The sequence below is a fragment of the Megascapheus bottae genome, chromosome 6 (assembly GCF_031878675.1).
Source record: "Megascapheus bottae isolate mThoBot1 chromosome 6, mThoBot2.hap1, whole genome shotgun sequence".
Classification (NCBI taxonomy): Eukaryota; Metazoa; Chordata; class Mammalia; order Rodentia; family Geomyidae; genus Megascapheus; species Megascapheus bottae.
This window is the reverse complement of record NC_143514.1, coordinates 18,494,722-18,516,547: the sequence shown is the minus strand read 5'-3', so window position 1 is coordinate 18,516,547 and position 21,826 is coordinate 18,494,722. Positions and strand designations below refer to the sequence as shown.

At 38.6% G+C, this 21,826-nt stretch overlaps 1 protein-coding gene across 3 annotated transcripts in view; it reads left to right on the top strand.

Moving 5' to 3' along the window:
* The window catches only part of Wdr47 (WD repeat domain 47), a 56,451-nt gene that overhangs the window by 30,327 nt on the left and 4,298 nt on the right, over positions 1 to 21,826 (top strand). For all 3 annotated transcript variants that reach the window (XM_090334328.1, XM_090334329.1, XM_090334327.1), the window contains 6 exons: positions 3,576 to 3,836; positions 9,630 to 9,705; positions 13,209 to 13,366; positions 18,514 to 18,683; positions 19,566 to 19,736; positions 20,237 to 20,368. In XM_090334328.1, coding sequence (XP_090190454.1) covers positions 3,576 to 3,836; positions 9,630 to 9,705; positions 13,209 to 13,366; positions 18,514 to 18,683; positions 19,566 to 19,736; positions 20,237 to 20,368 — 968 coding nt within the window. The remainder of the gene's footprint in view (positions 1 to 3,575; positions 3,837 to 9,629; positions 9,706 to 13,208; positions 13,367 to 18,513; positions 18,684 to 19,565; positions 19,737 to 20,236; positions 20,369 to 21,826) is intronic.

The window sequence follows — 21,826 nt, the reverse complement described above, 5'->3', positions numbered from 1 at the left end:
AATACTGGAGACCATCTGCTTGACATTCTGAGTGTTGTGTAAGTCAGGGAGCCTGAAATTGATCCTATCTTCACACAAGGACTATTCTTAGTGATGATCTCAATCTAAGTAGGCCTCTGAACGTTCAATTTGGGGCTTGTTTTCTTACCACCTCTGATCAAGCCTGTAGCTTCTCAGTTGATTGTAATTGCCTCTTCTGGTTTTCAGATGCCTTCTTTGCACCTCTAAAAGGAATAGTTACAATTTGGCTTTCTCACAAATTTGTTTTTTATTGATAGAAGTGACCTAGCATTACGATAAAGTAGAAAGGTCTGGAAACTTTAACAATAAGTTAAATTATTCAAGAAGGTCTATTCTTATTTTTTTTATAAAGCGGAAGTTATCAAATAATTTAAGTTCAGTTTAGTGTATATTGTTAAACTATCCTATTCAATTTCTTTGACAATTAGTTTGAAATTACATTAAAGGGAAAGCATGTTATAGAAATCCATATAAGAATCAGACCTGTATTGTGAATGTGTGTTTATCCTATTTTTGTAAATTAGTTCCATATAAATCCTCTTAACCTTTCATTGTTTCTAATTCTTGAATGCAATATCTTTTTTCAGTGTTGTGAATTGATCCCAGAGTCAAGAACTGAATTACTAAGCTATTTCTTCAACCTCTAATCTATTAAAAAAATTTTTTTTGTCAATGCTGGAGGGCTTGACTCAGGGTCTGGGCACTTTCCTCAAGCTTTCTCAAGGCTAGCCCTCTACCACTTGAGCCACAGCACCACTTCTGGCTTTTTCTGTGTATGTGGTACCAAGGAATCAAACTCAGGGCTTTGTGAATGCTAGGCAAGCACTCTACTACTAATCCACATTTTTATTCAATTCTATGTGTGTGTGTGTGTACATGTGTACGTGTGTACACTAAGGTTTGAAATCAGGGTCTTGGTATTATACCGTAGATTTTTCACTCAAAGCTGGTGTTCTAACACCTGAGCCACCCCTCCACTTCTACCTTTTTTTGGTTAATTTGATGTGAGTCTCATGAACTTTCCTGCCTACATTGGCTTTTAAGTGTGATCCTCAGCTCTTAGCCTCCTGAGTAGCTAGGACTATAGGCATGAGCCATTAGGACCTAGCCACTTTCAACTTTTTGATGTTTGTTTGATTGATTGATTGATTGATTGATTTTTCCAGTCCTGGGCTTGAGCTCAGGGCCTGAGCACTGCCCTTGGGTTTTCTCAAGGCTAGAGCTCCATCACTTGAGCACCATTTCCAGCTTTTTCTGTTATGTGGTACCAATGAATCGAACCTGGGTCTTTGTGCATGCTAGGCAAGCCCTCTACCACGAGGCTAAACTCCCATCCCCCTTTTGCTGTTTAATTGAGATAATAATTTCTGAGATCCTTAGATCTCAACATCCTGAGTAGCTCTGATTACAGGCATGAGCCAGTGGTGCCCGGCATCTAGACTCTTAGTTTTGTGTGCTTGACTAAAATTAAGGAATGGAGATGGAATTTATAAATTAAAGAGAAATTAAAAATTATAAGTTAATAAAAGAGAAGGGAGATGGAATTTGTAAATTAAAATTACTTTTTCCCTTTAATGTTCTCCGATATCATCTTTGCAAATCATTATTTGCAATTTATCCTTTTTCTTTCTTCCTTCTAAGAGGTAATGTGCTATATAATAGATCTTTTTTTCATTTATTTTTTCATATATTTTTATTGTAATTAATAGAAGGGTTACATGATATTTGCCATATAGATGGTGCATTAATTCCCATTATATAATAGATCTTACTGAATAAAAAAACTATTGCATTATAGAACTGTTTTTTAAAGGCAAGGTTAGACTTCTGGGTTCAAACAATCCTTCAACTACCGAAGTGCTGGGACTACAGTTACATGCCACTCCATAGAGTACAAGATAGATAGAATATTTATTAATAGTGTTGTACCATAACTTTATACTTCCTGATTTTTCAAATTAATACTGTAATTGCTATTACTGACTTGGTACTTACTATAGGCATATTCTGCCCTTGCCCTATCTGATTTAAGAGGGGCTAATGGTGTATTTGTATTTTAAAGACATTCTACACTTAACATTTCCTGCATTTATTTGACCTCAGGTCCCCCTTTTTATTTTTTATTCTTATTTTTTGCTTTTAAATGATTGGCTTTGTTCTTAGAGCCAACTTGAACAGGTTATCACTATCTCCATCAATTCAAACTACCTTAGGGGTTTATATATTTTTTTATTAGATGCATCAAAACTCATATTGAAGAGTGAGGTCTAAGTTTCTGAAAGTATTTGTTCACAAGCTAAGCGAAAAGATAGAAAAGTGCTTCCCCGTTTTTAATGGATTAACTTCATTAGTTCTGCTGCTGTCTTAGCTTACAAATATTGCAATTTATTTTACTATTTCTCATTTTTTTACTTTTTTATTTTTGGTGGGTTGTGGGGCTTGAACTAGGCCTGGGTACTGTCCCTGGGCTCTTCCGCTCAAGGCTACCATCCTACCCTTGAGCCAAGCCCCACTTCCCTTTTTCTAGAGGTTAATTGGAGAGAAGAGTCTCAGGTCCTTTTGTGCCAGGCTGGCTTTGAACCTTGAGCCTCAGATCTCAACCTCCTGAGTAGCTAGGATTACAGGTGTGAGCCACTGCCCGGCTTATTTCTCATTTATTTACTTACTTTTATGTGCTAATCCTGGGGCTTGAACTCAGGGTATGGATGCTGTCCTTTTTGCTCAAGACAAGCATTTTACCTCTTGAACCAAGCTACAGCTACACTTCTGGCTTTTTTGGTGGTTGGTTAGAGATAAGAATATCACTGGCTTTCCTACTTGGGCTGGCTTTAAACCATGATCTTCATATCTCAGCCTCCTGAGTAGCTAGAATTACAGGCATGAGTTATCAGCACCTGGTTCAAATTAAGTTTTACATTGAAAATTAAGCCAAAGTTATAGTGGAGTTTTTCTGCCTTTGTGCATTTTTTTCTGCTTTTATGATAAACATTGCTTCTTTTTGTTTTGTTTTGTTTTTTGGACCAGTCCTGGGGCTTGAACTCAGGGTCTGGATACTGTCCCTGAGCTTCTTTTGCTCAAGGCTAGCACTCTAGCACTTGAGCCACAGCACTATTTCTGCCTTTCTGTTTATGTGGTACTGAGGAATTGGAGCCAGGGCTTCATGCATGCTAGGCAAGCACTCTGCCACTATGCCACGTTGCTTTTTTGTGGCAGAGTCTCATTATGTATCCCTCCTGGCCTTAAATTTACTATGCAGGCCAGGTTAGCCTCAAATTTATGGTTGTTTTAGCTTCCCAGTACTAGGATTACAGTCATGTGCCAGCATACTGGCAAAGGTGCTTTTATTCCTGTCTCCTTTACTGTGTTGTACTTGCTGGGGGATGGGGGTGGGGGATCTTCTTTTGGTATCTTGGTTGTATGTTCGGTTATATCTTGGTTTTTAACATTAGCTTTGCCAGATATTATATGTGCATATATGTATTAAACTTTAATCTTCAATGTATTATGAATGTAATAATTTTTTTATTTTCCACTATTTGTGTTTTATTTGGTAGGTCCATTCAGAAGCTTGGTGAACTAAATATTGGAATGGATAGCCTTGGTAATGAGGTGTCGGTGCCCAACCAGCAATGTAACGGGAACAAAAGCAATGGATCAAATAATTCTTCTGTGACTAGTTTTGCCACTCCACCCCAAGACTCCAGTCAGAGATTAGCACATGATGCTTCAAATATTCATACAAGTACTCCTCGTAATCCTGGATCAACAAATCACATACCCTTTCTTGAGGAATCGCCTCCTTGTGGAAGCCAAATGTAAGTGCTGGATTTTATAAAACCTGGAACTATTGCCAGGCTTGGTGACTTAAGCCTGTAATCCTAGCTGTTCAGGAGACTGAGATCCGAGAATCATGGTTCAAAGTCAGCCCAGGCACTAAAAAGTCTGTGAGACTCTTATCTCTAATTAATCACTAGAAAACCAGAAGTGGCACTGTGGCTCAAGGGGTAGGGCTGTAGCCTTAAGCTAAAGAGCTCAGGGACAACATCCAAGCCCAGAGTCCAAGTCCCATGACCCCACTCCCCCCCAAAAAACAAAAAACAATAACAAAAAAACCCTGTAACTATTAATTTACCACTGTGAATATTAACATAGGGAGTTAAACTTCTCAGATGGGTGCCAGTGGCTCATACCTGTATTCCTAGCTACTCAAGATCTGAAGATTCCTAGCTAATGAGATCTGAAGATTGTAGTTCAAAACAGGTGTAGTCAGGGTAGTCTGTGAGACTCTTATCTCCACTGAACTACTAAAAAAGCTGGAAGTGGAGCAAAGAAAAATGAACTTTTGTTTGGAGCACAGTATATCAAAGTTTTTATTGCTCATTACTTCAATTTTTTTCTAATTTTTCTTTTTTTTTTCTTTTTGCTCATCCCAGAGATTGAACTCAGGGCCTGAGTGCTGTCCTTGGGCTTTCTCAAGGCTAGAGCTCTACTACTTGAGCCACAGCACCATTTTCCACTTTTTCTATGTATGTGGTATAGAAGAATCTAATCTCAGTCTTTGTGCATGCTAGGCAAGCACTCTACCACTAGGTTAAACTCCCAGCCCTCTGTATTCTGTTCTATCAATTTCTGATTGTCTTTACAGTATTCATTTATTTGTTTATTTAGAGAAAGAGTCTTACTTAGCCTAAGTTGGCCTTAAACTTTCTATGTAGCCCAGACTGGCCTCAAACTTGTTTCTCCTGTCCCCACTATCCAAACACTGGGATTGCAAATAGTCTTTATTTTCCTTCTCCCCCTACCTCTCTTTCTTTTTGCTTATACACTACCAAGGCAGTTTTTGTGTGTATGTGTGTTGTTTTTAAACAAGTCATTGTGCAGATCTTCAGTTTTAGCATTTATCTTTTTTTTTTGTCCTTGACATCTTTTGGTAAATAATATTAAAACTCACACTCTTCAGGGCACCAATAGGTGGTATACATCATGCTAGAATGATTATTGGGAGATAACATTGGTAGCTCTTAAAACTCTAGCAAGTTGAGACTTTGCATATTTATGTTCTCACTGGTCAAAAATTTTATCTTGGTCTCAATAATAAACAAGTGTCAGTTTATTCAATCTGAATAATTAGGATTGAGCCGGGAGCGTGTCCTAGTGGTAAAGTGCTTGCCTAGCATGCATGAAGCTCTGGGTTTGATTCCTTGGTACCACATATATAGAAAAAAACTGGAAGTGGTGATGTGGATCAAGTGGTAGAGCTCTTTCCTTGAGAAAACTCAAGGATAGTGCTCAGACTCTGAGTTCAAGCCCAGGACTGGCAAAAATAAAAAAAGGAATAATTAAGGATTTTCTTTTCTAGTCTTAACATAACTTCAGAGTGGCTTCTAAAAATGTATAACTTTTGGCCCTTAGGTTTTTATAGAAATTAGTCTTGTAACTAATCCAGACTCTACTTTTACATCAGAACATAGCTACCTAATATTTATTTATTATTATTTTAATACTTGGTTTAATTACTCACCAAACTTGAACTGAAATTTTATATTTAAAGCTTGGTCTATGTAATATCCATACTTGAGTTTAGAAGACAAATGGTGGATGTACACTTGTAATCCCCGCGCTAAATCACAGGAAGGAGGATTGAGAGTCTGAAGTCAGCCTTAGATACAACTGAAACCTTGTCTCAAATTCTGCACCCCAAACTCAAAAGTTTCGAGATGTGGTCCAAGTGGTAGAGTACCTACCTAATAAGCAAATCCCAGTATTGCCAAATAAAGCGAGTTTTAAAAGGCAATAATTCTTTAAGGCTTAAAAGAAATGGAGGAAAAGTGGGATACAATGGCAGAGTAGAGGCTTTCTTCATCAGACCCTGTAAATGAGAAGAGCCCAAGGAACAAAGGAGAGACTGAATTTGTTTGGAAGAGCAAAATTTAGGAGAACTGCTGAGAACTGCCAATGAGGAATAAGAAGACTAAAAAATATGGCAAAACTGAAAGAGTACAGGATTAGGAAGGAGTTTGTTGCTCCAGCCCATCTCCCCTTTAGGGATGAGAAGCCAAAGCCTTTACCACAAGGTAAGCCAGGAGTCTACCAGGACAGAATGGACAGAATGGCAGGCCTAACTGTGGGACATATCCAGGCCTCCTGCAAGCCTTGAGCCCTGCAGGAACTTGATGGGTTACAACTGACCCAGTGGGACAGATCTGTATCAGATAAGACAGCCTTTAGGGAGGTGCCTGCCTGGTGGGGAGAGGGCTTCCTGTTTGAGACTGAATTGCTGGGAAATTAATATTAGCTATGGGCAAGTATCCAGTCAGGATGTAAGACTGAGCCACTTCCCACACTTGAAACTATTGCAGCCCAAAAAATTCAGAATCACCCACCCAGAGCATTCAGGTGGAAGAATCCTCCCAGAAGTAAACATAGAAGGGCAGAGGTTTGCCTTAGGGAAGAGTTCAAGCTCATATTCTGAGCCCCCTCCACTTGTAAAGAAGAACCAGCCTCTAGAGAGCTTTTGCCTTCGGGAAAATCCTGTTAGTGGATAGGGAAGCACAGGAAAAAATCACCCAAGAACGCTGTATAAAGAAGCTGCCAGAGAAATAGGAGCTGCTGGAAATAGCTAGTCAATCTAGCAGTGTGTTTGTTTGTGTGTGCACGTGCATGTGTGTGTGCGCCTGCATACGTGTGCATGTACACATGCATGTGCACGTACCCATATTGGTCTTGGAACTTGTACTAGGATCCTGGCACTGTCCCTGAACTTCTGTGCTAAAGGCTACTGCTCAACTGTTTGAGCCATAACTCTACTTCTGGCTTTTTGCTGGTTAACTGGAAGTAAGAGTATTATGGACTTCACTACCCAAGCTGGCTTTGAACTGGGATTCTCAGATTTCAGCTTTGTGAGTAGCTAGGATTGCAGGCATGAGCCACCAGGGCTGGCTTCTTGCTGTTTTTACTTGACTATAGTCAGACAGGCTTTAACAATAAGAGCTATACCAGGGAATTAAAACAATTGCAACCTAGGAAACTGAACCACCTCCTGACAGTATTTAAGTGGAGGAATTTTGTCAGAGGTGGGTAAGAGCAGTAGAGGTTTTGCATGGAGAGCTGAGAGCTTGAAGTACAAAGTTGGGGAGAAAAAACACCCAGCCTCCATCATAGTTCTCTATGTTGTCATTCTTGACAACAGTGGGAATTCCATCAGATCACTTTGTTTAGTTGTTTGTCCAGAGGTAGACATAAAATGGAGAGGTTCTGACATAGACAAGCTGAGAGCATATGATGGGAGTTCAGGAAACAGCGAGGGGCTCAGGGGTTGGTAGCCCCATCCTGTCTAATGCAGGTATCAGCAGTACCAGATGCTAAGGAACCTTAGCCTTCTCTGGCTTGAGCAAGACCTATGCCTAAAGATCGTTACAGAAACAGGACCAAGCTATGGCTGGTGGAGTACTCAGCAGCTTCCAAGAATTTCCTGATGGCTGCTAGCAGGGCTGAGAGTTCAGGCAGAAATCAGTTATTTGTCTCCCCTTCTATTAGTCACTTTAGAGAAACATCCTAACTATTTCCCAAGGAGGCAGAAATAGTGGGTCCTGGGCAGCAAGTGGGAGCTTAACTGGCCCACTGCTTCCAAGATGGAAACAGTACACATAGTGGATAACTGACCCTTCACTAGCCCCATGCCAATTCACATACAATATCAACCTAAACACAGGAAATACAAGAGATCTCAGCTCATTCTCCCCTGAGTGGTAGAGGGACCCATACCTGGTGCCTGAAGCAGGTAGGCAAAAGTATAGCCACTAGGCTGTACTCTAGTCCAACAGGAAGAAATATAGTGCAACTTTCCTACTATATAGCCCTAACTAGTGGTGTGACCACTTCCACTGCAAGACTACAAGTGATTAAATGTCCAACAATGAATTTACTTCAAATGCATAAACCTCAATGCAGGAACGCAGGAAAAAAGGAACTGTGACACTCCTAAATATCGACAATTCCACTGTAACAAACACTAAGGATAATGAAGAAGAAAGCCCAAGGCACTCGAAAGCATGATTATAAGATGATCAAAGAATAAAAGAGGGCATGTATAAGAAGCTGAACACACATACACACACACACTCACACCAAAACAAACAACCAAACCCCAAGAGAACAACCCTTGTGGAAAGCCTTCCCAGTAGAAGGGATCAAATTGAAAGCAGTTTCTGGAATTGAGGACAGTGCTAGAATAGTCAAATAGGAAACAAGAGTCTCGCCAGAAACCTTGAAGCCAAGAGGCGTGGAATGACATATTTGAAGCACTAAAAGTAAACATCTGCCAACCTAGATTAATCAAGGAGAAAACCAAGCACTGCAAAAACAACAGATGGTAGGAATATCTTCCAATATGTCTTTCAATCATAACTGAATGTTTATGGTGTCAGTGCTCCAATCAAAAGATATTGAAGCTGGTTACCAGTGGCTCACACCAACATCTGGCTACTGTGAATAGTGCTACAATGAATGTGGATGTGCTAGTGCCTCTACTGCATCCTGACATACATTCCTGTGGGTGTGACACCCAAGATTGTATGGTGGTTCTGTTTTGAGGTTTTGAGAAACCTCCATACTAAGTTCTATAGTGGTTACACTGGCTTAAATTCCCACCAAGACTGTATAAAGATTCTTTCCCTATAAAGTCCCCATAGCATTTGTTGGTGTTTGTATTATGTGTGTGCAATGTCCATAACATTATTTTAAAAAAACTCAGAGAAAAGCACTTGCTCTTATTTTCAGGATTCATTATTTCCTTTTATATCTCTAAAAATAATAATTACATTTGTATAGCTTTGTTCCTTGAATTACCTATCCTCTTCTGAGTTTCTTGTTTTAGCTTTTGTCTAGGCGGCCTTTTTAGTCTTTGGCTGTTTATAGTTAGAGAGGTATAAATCTATCAGTCATCTCTATTTTACCTATCTGCATTGATTTGTCTGTGTGTGATCTCATAAATAAGTGATTAAGTAGAAATAAGTTTTATTAAGGAACTCTAAACTGTTTCAGCTAGTTTGTTTCTCAGGCTGGATAATTTTCCTAAGGGCAGTTTCTAGGCTATTGCCTAGGACTTGGAAACTAAGCAAAGGAAGGGTACTTGACACGTGTGGACTACTGGGAAGCCTTTCCATTTTGGCTTTTCACCCCTTTACAATTCTTCATAGAATCACTGAATCTAAAACCACTTAATAAATGTCTCCACAAAGTATCTTGTATGTATGCATGTGTGTACCTGCCCAGTATTGGAGTTTGAATTCTTGGCTTTAAAAAAAAAAATCACAGCTTCCTCTCTACTACTTGATCCATACCTCCACTTATGGCCTTTTGCTGCTTAATTGGAGATATGTCTCACGGCTTGACTACCCAGGTTGGCTTTGATTTGTGATTCTCAGATCTCCGTTCTCACCTTCTGAATAGCTAGGAGTATAGGTGTGAGCTCCATCAGCATCAGGTTCAAAGTTAAAGGTTCTTTAAATGGGGGCCATTGAGGATCCATTGCTAAAGGAATAGTTAAAGACTGAAGGGTTATATTTTGATATTCAGAGTAAACTTTATTTGAATTTCTATTCTCACAGCTCCTCAGAACATTCAGTCATTAAGTCATCTCTTGGAGATTCTTCAGGGAGTCTATCAAGGTCAAGAGGGGAAGAGGTAATGTTTCAGAGAAAGATTTTTCATTTATATTTGCAATGAGTCTGTGGAATTCACAGTTCAAAGAAGCCATTTTTAGAAATGATCATTATCGTTAATGTTTATTTGGTAGTTGAATGCTCCATGGACTGAATAGAGATTAAGTAGAATTGTCTTAGAAAATACATTTGAGAGTTGGAATTCATACTAATGGCCCTGTAGTGACCTTGAATTGGGACTCCATGCTATCCTCGGAACAACTGATTAACCATAATCTATGGCTAGTTTGGTCAGATGATACTGCTGTCTCCATTGTGCCTCTTACCCATAGGCTTATTCTATGCTTTGAAATCAGATATCTTATCCTAACTCATTTCTTCTAGTTCAGAATTTATCTCCATTAAAAAAGTATATTGTGGGGCCAGGAGTTTGGCCTAGTGATAGAGTGTTTGCTTAGCATGCATGAAGACCCAGGTTCGATTCCTCAGTACCACATACCTAGAAAAAACTGGAAGTGGTGCTATGGCTCAAGTGGTAGAGCTCTAGCCTTGAGAAAGCCCAAGGACAATGTTTAGGCCTTGAGTTCAAGCCCTAGGCAAAAAAAAGAAAAGATATGTTGTGGGGCCAGGAGTTTGGCCTATTAGTAGAGTGCTTACCTAGCATGGACAAAGACCCAGGTTCAATTCCTCAGTACCACATACATAGAAAAGTTAGAAGTGGTGCTGTAGCTCAAGTGGTAGAGCACTAGCCTTGAGAAAAGCCCAAAGACAGTGCTCAGGCACTGAGTTCAGTCCCAAGACTGGCAAAAAAAAATGTTAGGGCTGAGTATGTGGCCTAATGGTAGAGTGCTTGCCTAAGCATGCATGAAGCCCTAGATGTGATTCCTCATTGCACCACATAAACAGAAAAGGCTGGAAGTGGCATTGTAGCTCAAGTGGTAGAGTGCTATTCTTGACCACAAGAAGCTCAAGGACAGTATCCAGGCTCTTGAGTTCAAGCCCCAGAACTGGCCAAAAAAAAAATGGAGCCGGAGTTTGGCCTAGTGGAACAGTGTTTGCCTAACATACATAAAGACCTGGGTTTGATTCCTCGGTACCACATACATAGAAAAAGCTGGAAGTGGTGCTGTGGCTCAGGTGGTAGAGCACTAGCCTTGAGAAAGCCCAAGGACACTGCTCAGCCCCTGAGTTCAAGCCCCCAGGACTTGCAGAAAAAAAAAGTGTTAGCTGGGCTCAGTGCTGATACTTACAATTCTCCTTACTCAGGAGGCTGAGATTTGAAGACTGAGATTCAAAGTGATCCTGGACAGTAAAGTCTCTGATACTCTTATCTCCAATTAACTTCCAGAAAGCTACAAGTAGAGCTGTAGATTAAGTGATAGAGCACTGTTGAGTGAAAAAGCTAAGGGACAGCACCCAGGCCCCGACTTCAAGTCTCAGTACTACCCTCCCCCCCACCGAATATTGTTTTCTGATGCATATAGCTATCACACAGGTAACGTAAGTTAATAACTTCATTTTCATAAGTATATAGGAATATTTATCTGTGTACAAAGAAATATAATTCCAGTATTTCTGATTCCTTTGATTTTTTTGACCTTTTAAAAAATCTTTTATATATTAATGGGAAATTAATATTGTATTTTTCTAGCCAAATGAATTTACATGCGTAACAACATTGTTATTCAAGCATAGTGTGATACAGGTTTTGCCCCTGACTAGTGATGATATATTGCCCGGGAACATAAAAGCTAAGGTGGCAAGAGTCATCATCATTGGTCCTAGAGCCCCCCCTTCTCTTTCTCTCTCTCTCTCTCTCTCTCTCTCTCTCTCTCTCTCTCTCTCTCTCTCTCTCTCTCTCTCTCTCTCTCTTCTCTCTCTCTCTCTATTTTTTTTGGTCAGGGTAATGTATATAGGGGTTATAGTTACATTTGTCAGGTAGTATTTGAACATTGATACTCCTTCTCATGTTTTTTTTTGTCACTTTCCCTCCCTGCTAGCCCCTCCTCTAGAGCTCTCTTTTACACTACAACCAGAGCTGATGTGATTTTTCTTGAAGTACATATTTGGAATTCATATATCCAGAAGATAGAATTTGGTTGTGTCTGTTGCTGACAATTTGTCTGAAGATCTTTGTTCTTAGATCTAGTCACTTCTGTGGCTCACATATCATGTTTGAATAATAGTGTGATTTCAGATGACACCAATATCAAGAGTTTCCAAAGTTTATATATAGAAGTACCTCAATTTGCCTCTTTAGAAGATTGATATGGACAAATAGACTGACAGATTAAAATGAACTTCAAACCAAAAAGTTCTAATTAAAACAGTTTTTATAGTTTTAAAAGGGCATTTACAATTTCATTTTGAAATACTGAAATATTCACTTCTGCAGATAATAGTGAGCTTTTAAAAAATGTTTAAATGAGCTGACGAGGTGGCTCATGCCTGAAATCCTAGCTACAGGGGACTTGAGATCTGAGGATCAAGGTTCAAAGCCAGCCTGGGCACAAAAGGACCTGAGACTCTTATCTCCAATTAACCTCTAGAAAAGGAGAAGTGGGTCTTGTCTCAAGGTAGGGCGGTATCCTTGAACTGAAGAGCTCTGGGACAGTGCCCAGGCTGAGTTCAAGCCCCATGACCCACCAAAAAAAAATTAATGAATTAAATAATAATCATTTGTACTTTCATCCATCCTTTCTCTCTTTCTTCCTCCCTTTCATTTATTTACTTACTTATTGTCACCCATGGGGCTTGAACTCAGGGCTTGGATACTGTCCCTGAATTCTTTTTGCTCAAAGCTAGTATTCTACCACTTTGAGCCACAGCATCACTTCTGTTTTCAGGTGGTTATTTGGAGATTAAAGTCTCATGGACTTTGCTGATCCAGCTGGTTTTGAACTGTGATAATCAGATCTCAGCCTCCTAAGTAGCTAGGATTACAGACATGACCCACTATTTCCCCAGCTTTTTAAAAAAATGTTAATAATTGTATTTTATTGTCAGGGTAATGTATAGAGGGGTTACAATTACATTTGTCAGATAGTGTTACTTCTTGAACATTGATACCCCTTCCTTTTTTTAAATTTATTTTTTTGAGAATGAGGCTTACTGTGTTCCCCAGGCTAGCCTAGTCTAGTATAGAGCTGATCTTCTGACTTAGCTTCCCAAATAATTACCCAGATACTTGCTTCTTTGAAAAACACAAATGATTGATCTATCATTTTTGCTGAAATTTCAGTACCCATGAGTTCCCCTTCCTTGATATTTAAAGATAACCTAGAAATACATGCTTAATCATGTGTTTTATTTTACTGTAAAAATTCCAGTGTTTATTAATTATTTGACTTTCATTTATCAATGCTTAAGCATAAAGTAGAAACATTGGGGTTAATTTGGATTTGTCATTTAGAAGATTATTGGTCGATCAAACAGGAATAATACATGAGTTGATCAAAGAGGAATAGTTCAGATGAATTTAAAATTAGATAAGGATGAATTCTTCTAATTTTATTCTTTCCATAGGATGACAAGTCAAAAAAGCAATTTGTTTGTATTAACACTCTGGAAGATACACAAGCAGTTAGAGCAGTGGCTTTTCATCCAAGTGGTAGTTTATATGCTGTTGGTTCCAATTCAAAAACTCTGAGAGTATGTGCCTATCCAGAAGTAATTGATGCAAGGTAAGAATATCTAGCTTGTATCGTCATATTTGCCTTATTCTTTTCTTTTTTTAATTTTTTTTGCCAGCCTTGGGCTTGAACTCAGGGCCTGAGCACTGTCCTTGGATACTTTTTGTTCAAGGCTCGCACTCTGCAACTTGAACCATAGTGCCACTTCCAGCTTTTCCTGTGGAAGTGGTTCCTGGGAATCAAACCCAGGGCTTCGTGCATGGTAGGTGAGCAGGCTACCACTAGACCACGCTCCCAGCCCTTGCCTTATTTTAAAATTGCCTTGGGCTGGGAGCATATAGCCCAGTGGTAGAGTTCTTGCCTAGCATGCATGAAGCCCTGGGCTCAATTCTTCCATACTACATACATAGAAAAAGCCAGAAATGGCGCTATGGCTCAAGTGGCAGAGCACTAGCTTTGAGCAAAAAGTGCCCAAGGACAGTGCCTAGGCCTTGAGTTCAAGCCCCAGAACTGCCCCCCCCCAAAAAAATTGCCTGTATTGGTGTCTTTTTTCAGAATTGCCAATGTTTCAGCTTTTTCTTAATTTTATTAAGCTTTATTTTTGAGAGAAAAATAATATACTTAAGTCTTCATTAATTTTGTGATTATTTCTCAGTGAATTATTTTTATTAGGAAATTGTACATCACTAGTGCAATCTTCCTTATTTTTACAAATTTTGTATTTTTTATCTGAAGTTATTACAATCCAATTAAATTATGCAAGATAAAAGCAGTGGTGGCCCAGGCCTGGTGGGTGCGGTGGCTCACTCCTGTAATCCTAGCTACTCAGGAGGCTGAGATTTGAGGACCAAGGTTCAAAACCAGCCAGGACAGAAAAGGACCTGAGACTCTTATCTCCAATTAACCTCTACAAAATGGGAAGTGGAGCTTGGCTCAAGGGTCGGTGGTGGTCTTGAGTTGAAGAGCTTAGGGACAACGCCCAGGCCCAGGGTAGGGTGGTACCCTTGAACTGAAGAGGTCAGGGACAGCACCCAGGCTGTTCAAGCCCCATGACCCACAGAACAAAAACAAAACAAAAAAAAAACAGTGGTAGTCCAGTGGTAGAGTGCTTGCCTAGCATGCACCACGACCTGGATTTGATTCCTCAGTACACATACATAGAAAAAGGCAGAAGTATTGCTGTGGCTCAAGTGGTAGAGCACTAGCCTTGAGAAAGCCCAAGGACTGTTCAGGCCCTGAGTTTATGCTCCAGGAGTGGCAAAAAACCCAAACAAACAAACAAAAATGACCACCACCACCACCAACAAAACAAGTGTGTAGCCTAGTAGTAGATTGCTTGCCTAGCATGCACAAAGCCCTAGGTTTGATTCTTTGGTATCACATATACAGAAAAAGCCAGCAGTGATGGTCTGGCTCAAGTGGTAGAGTGCTAACCTTAAGAAAGCTTAAGGACAGTACCCAGACGCTGAGTTCGAACCATAGGACTAGGGGAAAACAAACAAACAAACACAGGACTGGGATTGTAGCTTAGTGGTAGAGTGCTTGCCTAGCATGCAGGAAGAGCCAGGTTGGATTCCTCTATACCACATACACAGAAAAAGCCAGAAATAGTGTTGTGGCTCAAGTGCTAGAGTGCTAGCCTTGAGAGAAAAGAAGCTCAGGGACAGTGCTCAGGCCCTGAGTTCAAGTACTGTAACTGGCAAAAGGAAACAAAAAACAATAAGGCTGATTACAAGCTAAGGAAATATGCATTCTTAATAATAGGTTTAGAAGAGTTAAGGTTACAAAATTACTATTTGTCAGCTGGGCACTGGTGGCTCATGCCTGTAATCCTAGGTACTCAGGAGGCTGAGATCTGAGGATGGCAGTTCAATGCCAACCAAGGCATGGAAGTCCATGAAGCTCTTATCTCCAGTTAACCACCAGAAAACTGGAAGTGGAGCTGTGGCTCAAGTGGTTGAGCAGTATCCTTGATAAGAGCTCAGGGACAGTGCCCAGGCTCCAGAGTTCAAGCCCCACAAGCGACCAAAAAAAAAAATTACTATTTTTCCACCTAAACTGACAAAAAAATAAAAATTATTTGAGTAACCTAACAATGACTTTACTCTCTTGTTTGATCTGTAGTGGAATTTAAAATGAGGCATATGTATCTCAAGACATTAAAATTAATGTATTTGTAGCTCAATGGGGAAGCACTTCCTAGCGTGCACATGACACTGGATCACTGGTTTTGATCCCCAACCCAGCACGACAGAAAAAAATATAAAAAGGTGAATAGCCCAGATGTATCCTCACAGAAATCTGGATTCTGAATTAATTACAATAAAAATACATGAAAAAAAAGAAGAAATCTGGATTTTGATTAGGTAGACTTTCTGTCAATTTACTCAAATGTTTGCTGTCAAAATAAACTGACACAGCTAGGGATGTGACTCCAGTGGTGATGTCCTTGCCTAGCAAATACAAGGCCCCAAGTTCTAATTCCAATACTGAAAATTAAAAAACAAAAACAGCAAAAAAAATGCATTCTAGAAATTATGAACTATTTGTGATTAGGGAAATAATGGTCATGAAAGGAATAATTTTTGTACCAGTATACAAACTCCCACAAATAAAACAAGATATACCTTTAAAAGTTTTCATTATTAAAAGTATCACATGTAATTGCATTATTTTTCTCTGAGTCCAGGACACAAACTAAGTATCTAAGACTTGCTTTTAGTCATTGGCTAGCACTCTACCACGTGAGCCGCACTTCCAATACCATGTAATAGCATGTTTTAGACATTTAATTTTTTATTATTAAGTAGTTATAAGTACAGTGAATCTTAATCAGTGTCATCCCTTTCATCATTCTTCCCTCATTCCTACCCTCAAGTCACATAGTTCAGTCTTTACATAATGTACATTGAATATAAGACTGTGTTTGCTCACCCTTCCCCTCTCATTCATGTGTTCCCTTCCACATGGTCTTCCTCTAAAATGTGTCTCTGCTTCTTGGTATACATTTTGTTAAACAGTCATTAGTTGTTTTGATTCCTCCCCTACGTATACCATTCTTTAGTCAGTTTGTTTAGGTATATATGATAAAACCCTATATATGTTATTATGTAAGTTTGTATTTTAGATCTAGAATCCACATGAGAGAAAATATATGCTGTTTGTATTTTAGACTTTTTTTTTTTACAATTTTTAAGACGTATTATAACCCTAGTTTAAGAAGAGTATGCCTATCATTTATTTTATTTTTTGGCTGTGTCTCTGAATCAATAATTTGATAGTACTAAGGTTTGAACCTCAGGGCCTTGTGCTTGCTACATAGGCACTCCACTACTCAGACAAGGCCCTTGGACACCAGTAGTTTTGACTTGTGAATGTGGCTAACATCTAAAGAATAGGGAAATGAATAATATAGCCCATTTTAGGCTATAGTATTTTAATGTGTTGTTATATAGCTTATTGGTGCTCATTATATAATTAGAAATACATAAAAGACAGGATTCTAGATCATGGGGTAGAAAATAGTAGTCATTATAAAGGCAGAGCTAAAGATAAATTTATTTAGCAAATATATTGGGAAATCTATTTTATCATATTATGAATTTATTAAAGGATCCATTCATCCATTTGAAAATTTCTTCTAGTCATGAAAATTCCTAAGCACACAAAAGTAGAGAGACGAATATACTGAAAAGCATTGTCAAGATTTTTGTCACATTTGCTTCATTTATCCTTTTTGTTTGCTAAAAGAATTTTAAGATAAATCCTAGATATCATCTTTTACCTGTTTTCCTTCAGGATAAATCTCCAGAAATGACTAATTTTTATTTACTAAACCTAATTAAAATCTTTACTGTATGATAGTCTGCATTTTGAAATGCAGGTAAATGTTATTTTTATACTAAGCCAACATTTGACTGTTATTAAATGTCAAATTTATTGTAGTAAGCCTTAGAGGATAAATGTACAGGTGAGGGATCTAGCTCCTGATCTCTGGTTTTACCACCTCTTATCCATACTCCATATTCAGCCAGAACTATACCTACTGTCTCTCCTCTTGCTCGGAAAAATTCTCCCTAGCCAAAACGTTATACTGCACTGTAATGACCTTATATCTGCTTACTACACACGAGTGGTCCTGACAGTATCTAATCTATTAGATCTTAAACTCTGGAAAGAGATCATTGTCATTATTATTCATTTTTCACCTTCCCCTCATCTCTGGCACATTGCTCATATTGTTTGTTTAATGAATGGATTGAATTTTTCTAACTTGGAATCATTATTAGCTTTATTTTTCTGTTTTATTTCTGGGTTTCAAAAAAATTCAGAAATTAGAGAACTGAGTTTTTTAAAAGTCATATTCCTATGTAATATGAAATGAGAGAATAGTAGGAAAATGGCTTATAATTTTATACTTTCATTTATAAATATATTTTATATTTATTTTCTTTTATGATTTTTGAAAACTATTTTTTTCAAGCTTAATAGTGTTTTTTCCATTTATAAAAGGCCATTGTATGGGGCTGGGAATTTGGCCTAGTGATAGAGTGCTTGCCTAGCATGCAGGATACCCAGGTTCAATTCTTCCATACCACATACATAGGAAAAGCTGGAAATAGACCTGTGGCTCAAGTGCTAGCCTTGAGAAAGCCCAAAGATAGTGCCCAGGCACTGAGTTCTAGCCCTGGAACTGGCAACAAAAGAAAAAGAGAAAGGCCAATGTATCAACTGGGGCAAAGTTATGATTATCGTTATAGAAAAAGCAGCAGACAAATGGTATACAGTACAGAAAAACAAGTTCTTCAGAGGTAGTGGATTATGCTCTTGTCAAGTATTCTTGGCTTTTGTTATTACTTGCAGAACTATGAAATTCAGGGTTTAGTAAATTCTGGAAACATTCTTTCAGTGAGCTTGGTCATCATAAAGAATATCTGTAAATTTGATATCAAAAGAAGAGATGGAGTGAAGTGGAAGGTTGAAACAGAGACTCCTATTGAGTTGAGTTCAGCCTTACACTAGAAGTTCCTCCTGTGTGTTCAGCCTGGACATGGTCAAGACAGGACATGCTCTAATGAAAACTATTAATGACCTGCTGTCTGACATTTTCTTTTTGCTTACTCCCTTAAAGACAACCAAAATATAGAAACTGCATATTAACAAATGCTTAAAATGTCTATGTAATTTTGTTCTTTCAGTACACACGACGCTCCTAAACAGCCAGTGGTACGTTTTAAAAGGAATAAACATCACAAAGGATCCATTTACTGTGTGGCTTGGAGTCCTTGTGGACAGTTACTAGCAACAGGATCAAATGACAAATATGTCAAAGTGCTACCCTTCAATGCAGAGAACTGTAATGCAACAGGTAGGGCCCAAGTATGTAAGCAGTAGCCGTCTTGCCAGGATGTACTTTACATATACCCAGTGTTGTATCTGTCTGTTATGTTATCTTCAAAGAGATCTACAAATGTGATCTTAAAAAAATGTTTTATGTTCATCGAGGCATTACTCTTTTTGGTAAATTTTTACATGTGGCTAGATGATTTAGAAAATTATTAACAGAAAAATTGTTTGTTTGTATTTTTTGTGAGTCATGGGGCTTGAACTCTGGGCCTGGGCACTGTCCCTGAGCTCTTCAGCTCAAGGTTAATGCCCCCTTGAGCCACAGCCCTATTTCCCCTTTTCTGGTGATTAATTGGAGATAAGAGTCTCATGGTCTTTAGTGCCCAGGCTGACTTTGAACCATGATCCTCAGATCTCAGCCTTCTGAGTTGCTAGAATTATAGTTTTCAAGGATTGTGAGGGACATAACTAAGTGCTAGGGCTTTCTCTTCCTTAATTAATATACATAAGTCTCTGGGTTTAATCCCCAGCTCCATGAACATGCACACACAGACACATGCACACACACACATACACACACACGCATACGCACATATGCCCCTTTTATATAAGTGCCAGAATTAGATTAGCAGATATTTTTCTAGAGAGTATCTATCCTGTTTTTCTTGGTAATTTTTTTTTAGGGATGGTTATAACTGAATCAGCATTTTGATTTCTTGAAGTTCCATATTCAATAAAGATTCAAAAGATTAAATAAAAATTCAAAAAAATGATTATATAGTGTCAATCCTGAAGTGAATATACTACTGCTCTGTTATTGGCAGTTTTGAGACAGTTTACCAATCATGTCATCACAGTGAAGTTGAGCAGCATCTTTTTTTAAAAATTCTTATTGCTGTTTCAGGACCAGATCTGGAATTTAGTATGCACGATGGGACAATTAGAGACCTGGCATTTATGGAAGGTCCAGAAAGTGGTGGAGCTATTTTAATAAGTGCTGGAGCAGGGGACTGTAACATTTATACAACAGATTGTCAAAGAGGACAGGGCCTCCATGCTCTGAGTGGACATACTGGTGAGTGCCATCAGTCTCCAGCCCTGCTTTTGCCTCTTTGTTCAACTTGTGCTTGTTTTCCTCTCTTCATTCTCATTAATGAGATGTGTGTGTGTGTGTGTGTGTGTGTGTGTGTGTGTCTGTAAAATCAAAGTTGATGTTTTTTAATGTAGAGAATTTTTATTCCAAAGCCTTAAATTGCAAAGTATGGATATCAGCAGAGTAATAACATATATCAGTGTTAATTGATAAATATCTTCCTCAAAGGCTGTTATTATCATGTGATTCCTTAATTCTCATCACAAACGATGTTGGAGTTTTGAGCCCATATTATGCATGAAGGAAGTGAGGCTGAGAGACTAAAAGGACAAAGCATCATAGCCAATCTGTCCAATGCATGTAGGGAACCTCTGTCACCGAATATATCTGATTAACCTGACCACCACTTGCCCAGGAATACTTAGCTATGGAAATACTGTGCAAGGCCCTTTTCCCACAGCAATAACTCTGATCTTTTACAGGACACATTTTAGCACTTTACACCTGGAGTGGCTGGATGATTGCATCTGGTTCTCAAGATAAGACTGTTAGGTTCTGGGATCTGAGAGTTCCAAGCTGTGTTCGTGTTGTCGGCACAACATTTCATGGAACTGGTAGGTTCTCTCTTAATTGAAATCAAGTTATCTGAGAAAGAACTTTATAAATTACAGTAGCCTAATTTATTTTGTCTGCAGTGTAAAAAAAATAGAAGTCATGAATAAATGCTTTGTATTTTATTGATTACTTTTGTTTCTTTCAAAATGCTTTTGTTTGCTACTATAATTATAAAAATAATAATTGAGCTTAGGAAATAAAAGCTCATGGACAAGACTAAGTATTGTGTTCCAAATTATTTTGTTAGCAGGGTAACTTTAGAGCATAAACCTTTAAAAATACTCTTTTTAATGGGCCCATGCGCAGTGGCTTACAGTTTATTCTAGCTGCTCAGGAAATAGATTAGGAGGATCATGGTTGGAGGTCAGCCCAGACAAGAAGTTAGCCCCCATAATAGACAGATCGGGGTGTGGTGGTTCACACCTGCACAAGAGCGTGGGTAGGAAGAGCACCTGCATCTCAACTGCACAAGAGCATGGATAGGACGTTTCCAGTCCCAGACTTGTCCCAGGCAAAAGCATAAGACCAGGTCTGAATAATAGAAGGGGAAAAGGGCCAAGGGTGCTGATCACGGCATGCCTGTTTGGCAAGCATGAGTACTTCAGTTTAAACCCTGTTACCAACTAAAAATAAAAACAGAAGAAAACTGTAGGGGCCGGGAGTTTGGTCTAGTGGTAGAGTGCTTGCCTAGCATGCACGAAGACCCGGGTTCGATTCCTTGGTACCACATACATAGCAAAAAGCTGGAAGTGGTGCTGAGGCTCAAGTGGTAGAGTGCTAGCCTTGAGAAAGTTCAAGGACCAGTGCTCAAGCCCTGAGCCCAAGCCCAGGACTGGCAAAAAAAAAGAAACCTGTATTGTTCTTGGAATTAGGTCCTGTCCCTAAAATTCAATTTCACTTTTATTTCTCAGAGCAATTTTTAGCTTTGATAGTTGTTTTCATTTAATGTTTGTTTCCATATTTCTAAATAACAATTATATTTTCTATTATTTACTGACTTATTTACCATGTAGTAAGATTTTTGTCACTTTTCTGATTATTATTATTATTTTCCATAGGAGGGATTGAACTTTTGGGCCTTATGCTTTCTAGGCAGGTACTCTATTCAACCATCAACCCTTTTCCCCTACCCTACCTCCAGCCCAGCTTTCACTATAATTCAGGAATCATATCTATTTTATTTCCCTGAATCATTACAGTTCTTTCTATATAGTACCATACCAAGGGAGAAGTGACTTAATAATCACTTTCTGAAAAATTAATCTGGGTTTTTGTTGGCATTATCAACTTTGTATATTTTGGACTAAACTTCATATTTCTTCTATCAGTCAACTGTTATAATTTTCTTTAATTTTAATGATGTTCTATTTTCTTATATCAGTAGATAACTATTGTGCAATCAAGCAAGATTATTTGATATCTAGGACTCTTGAAAATTTTCTCCATGTCAGTGCTGG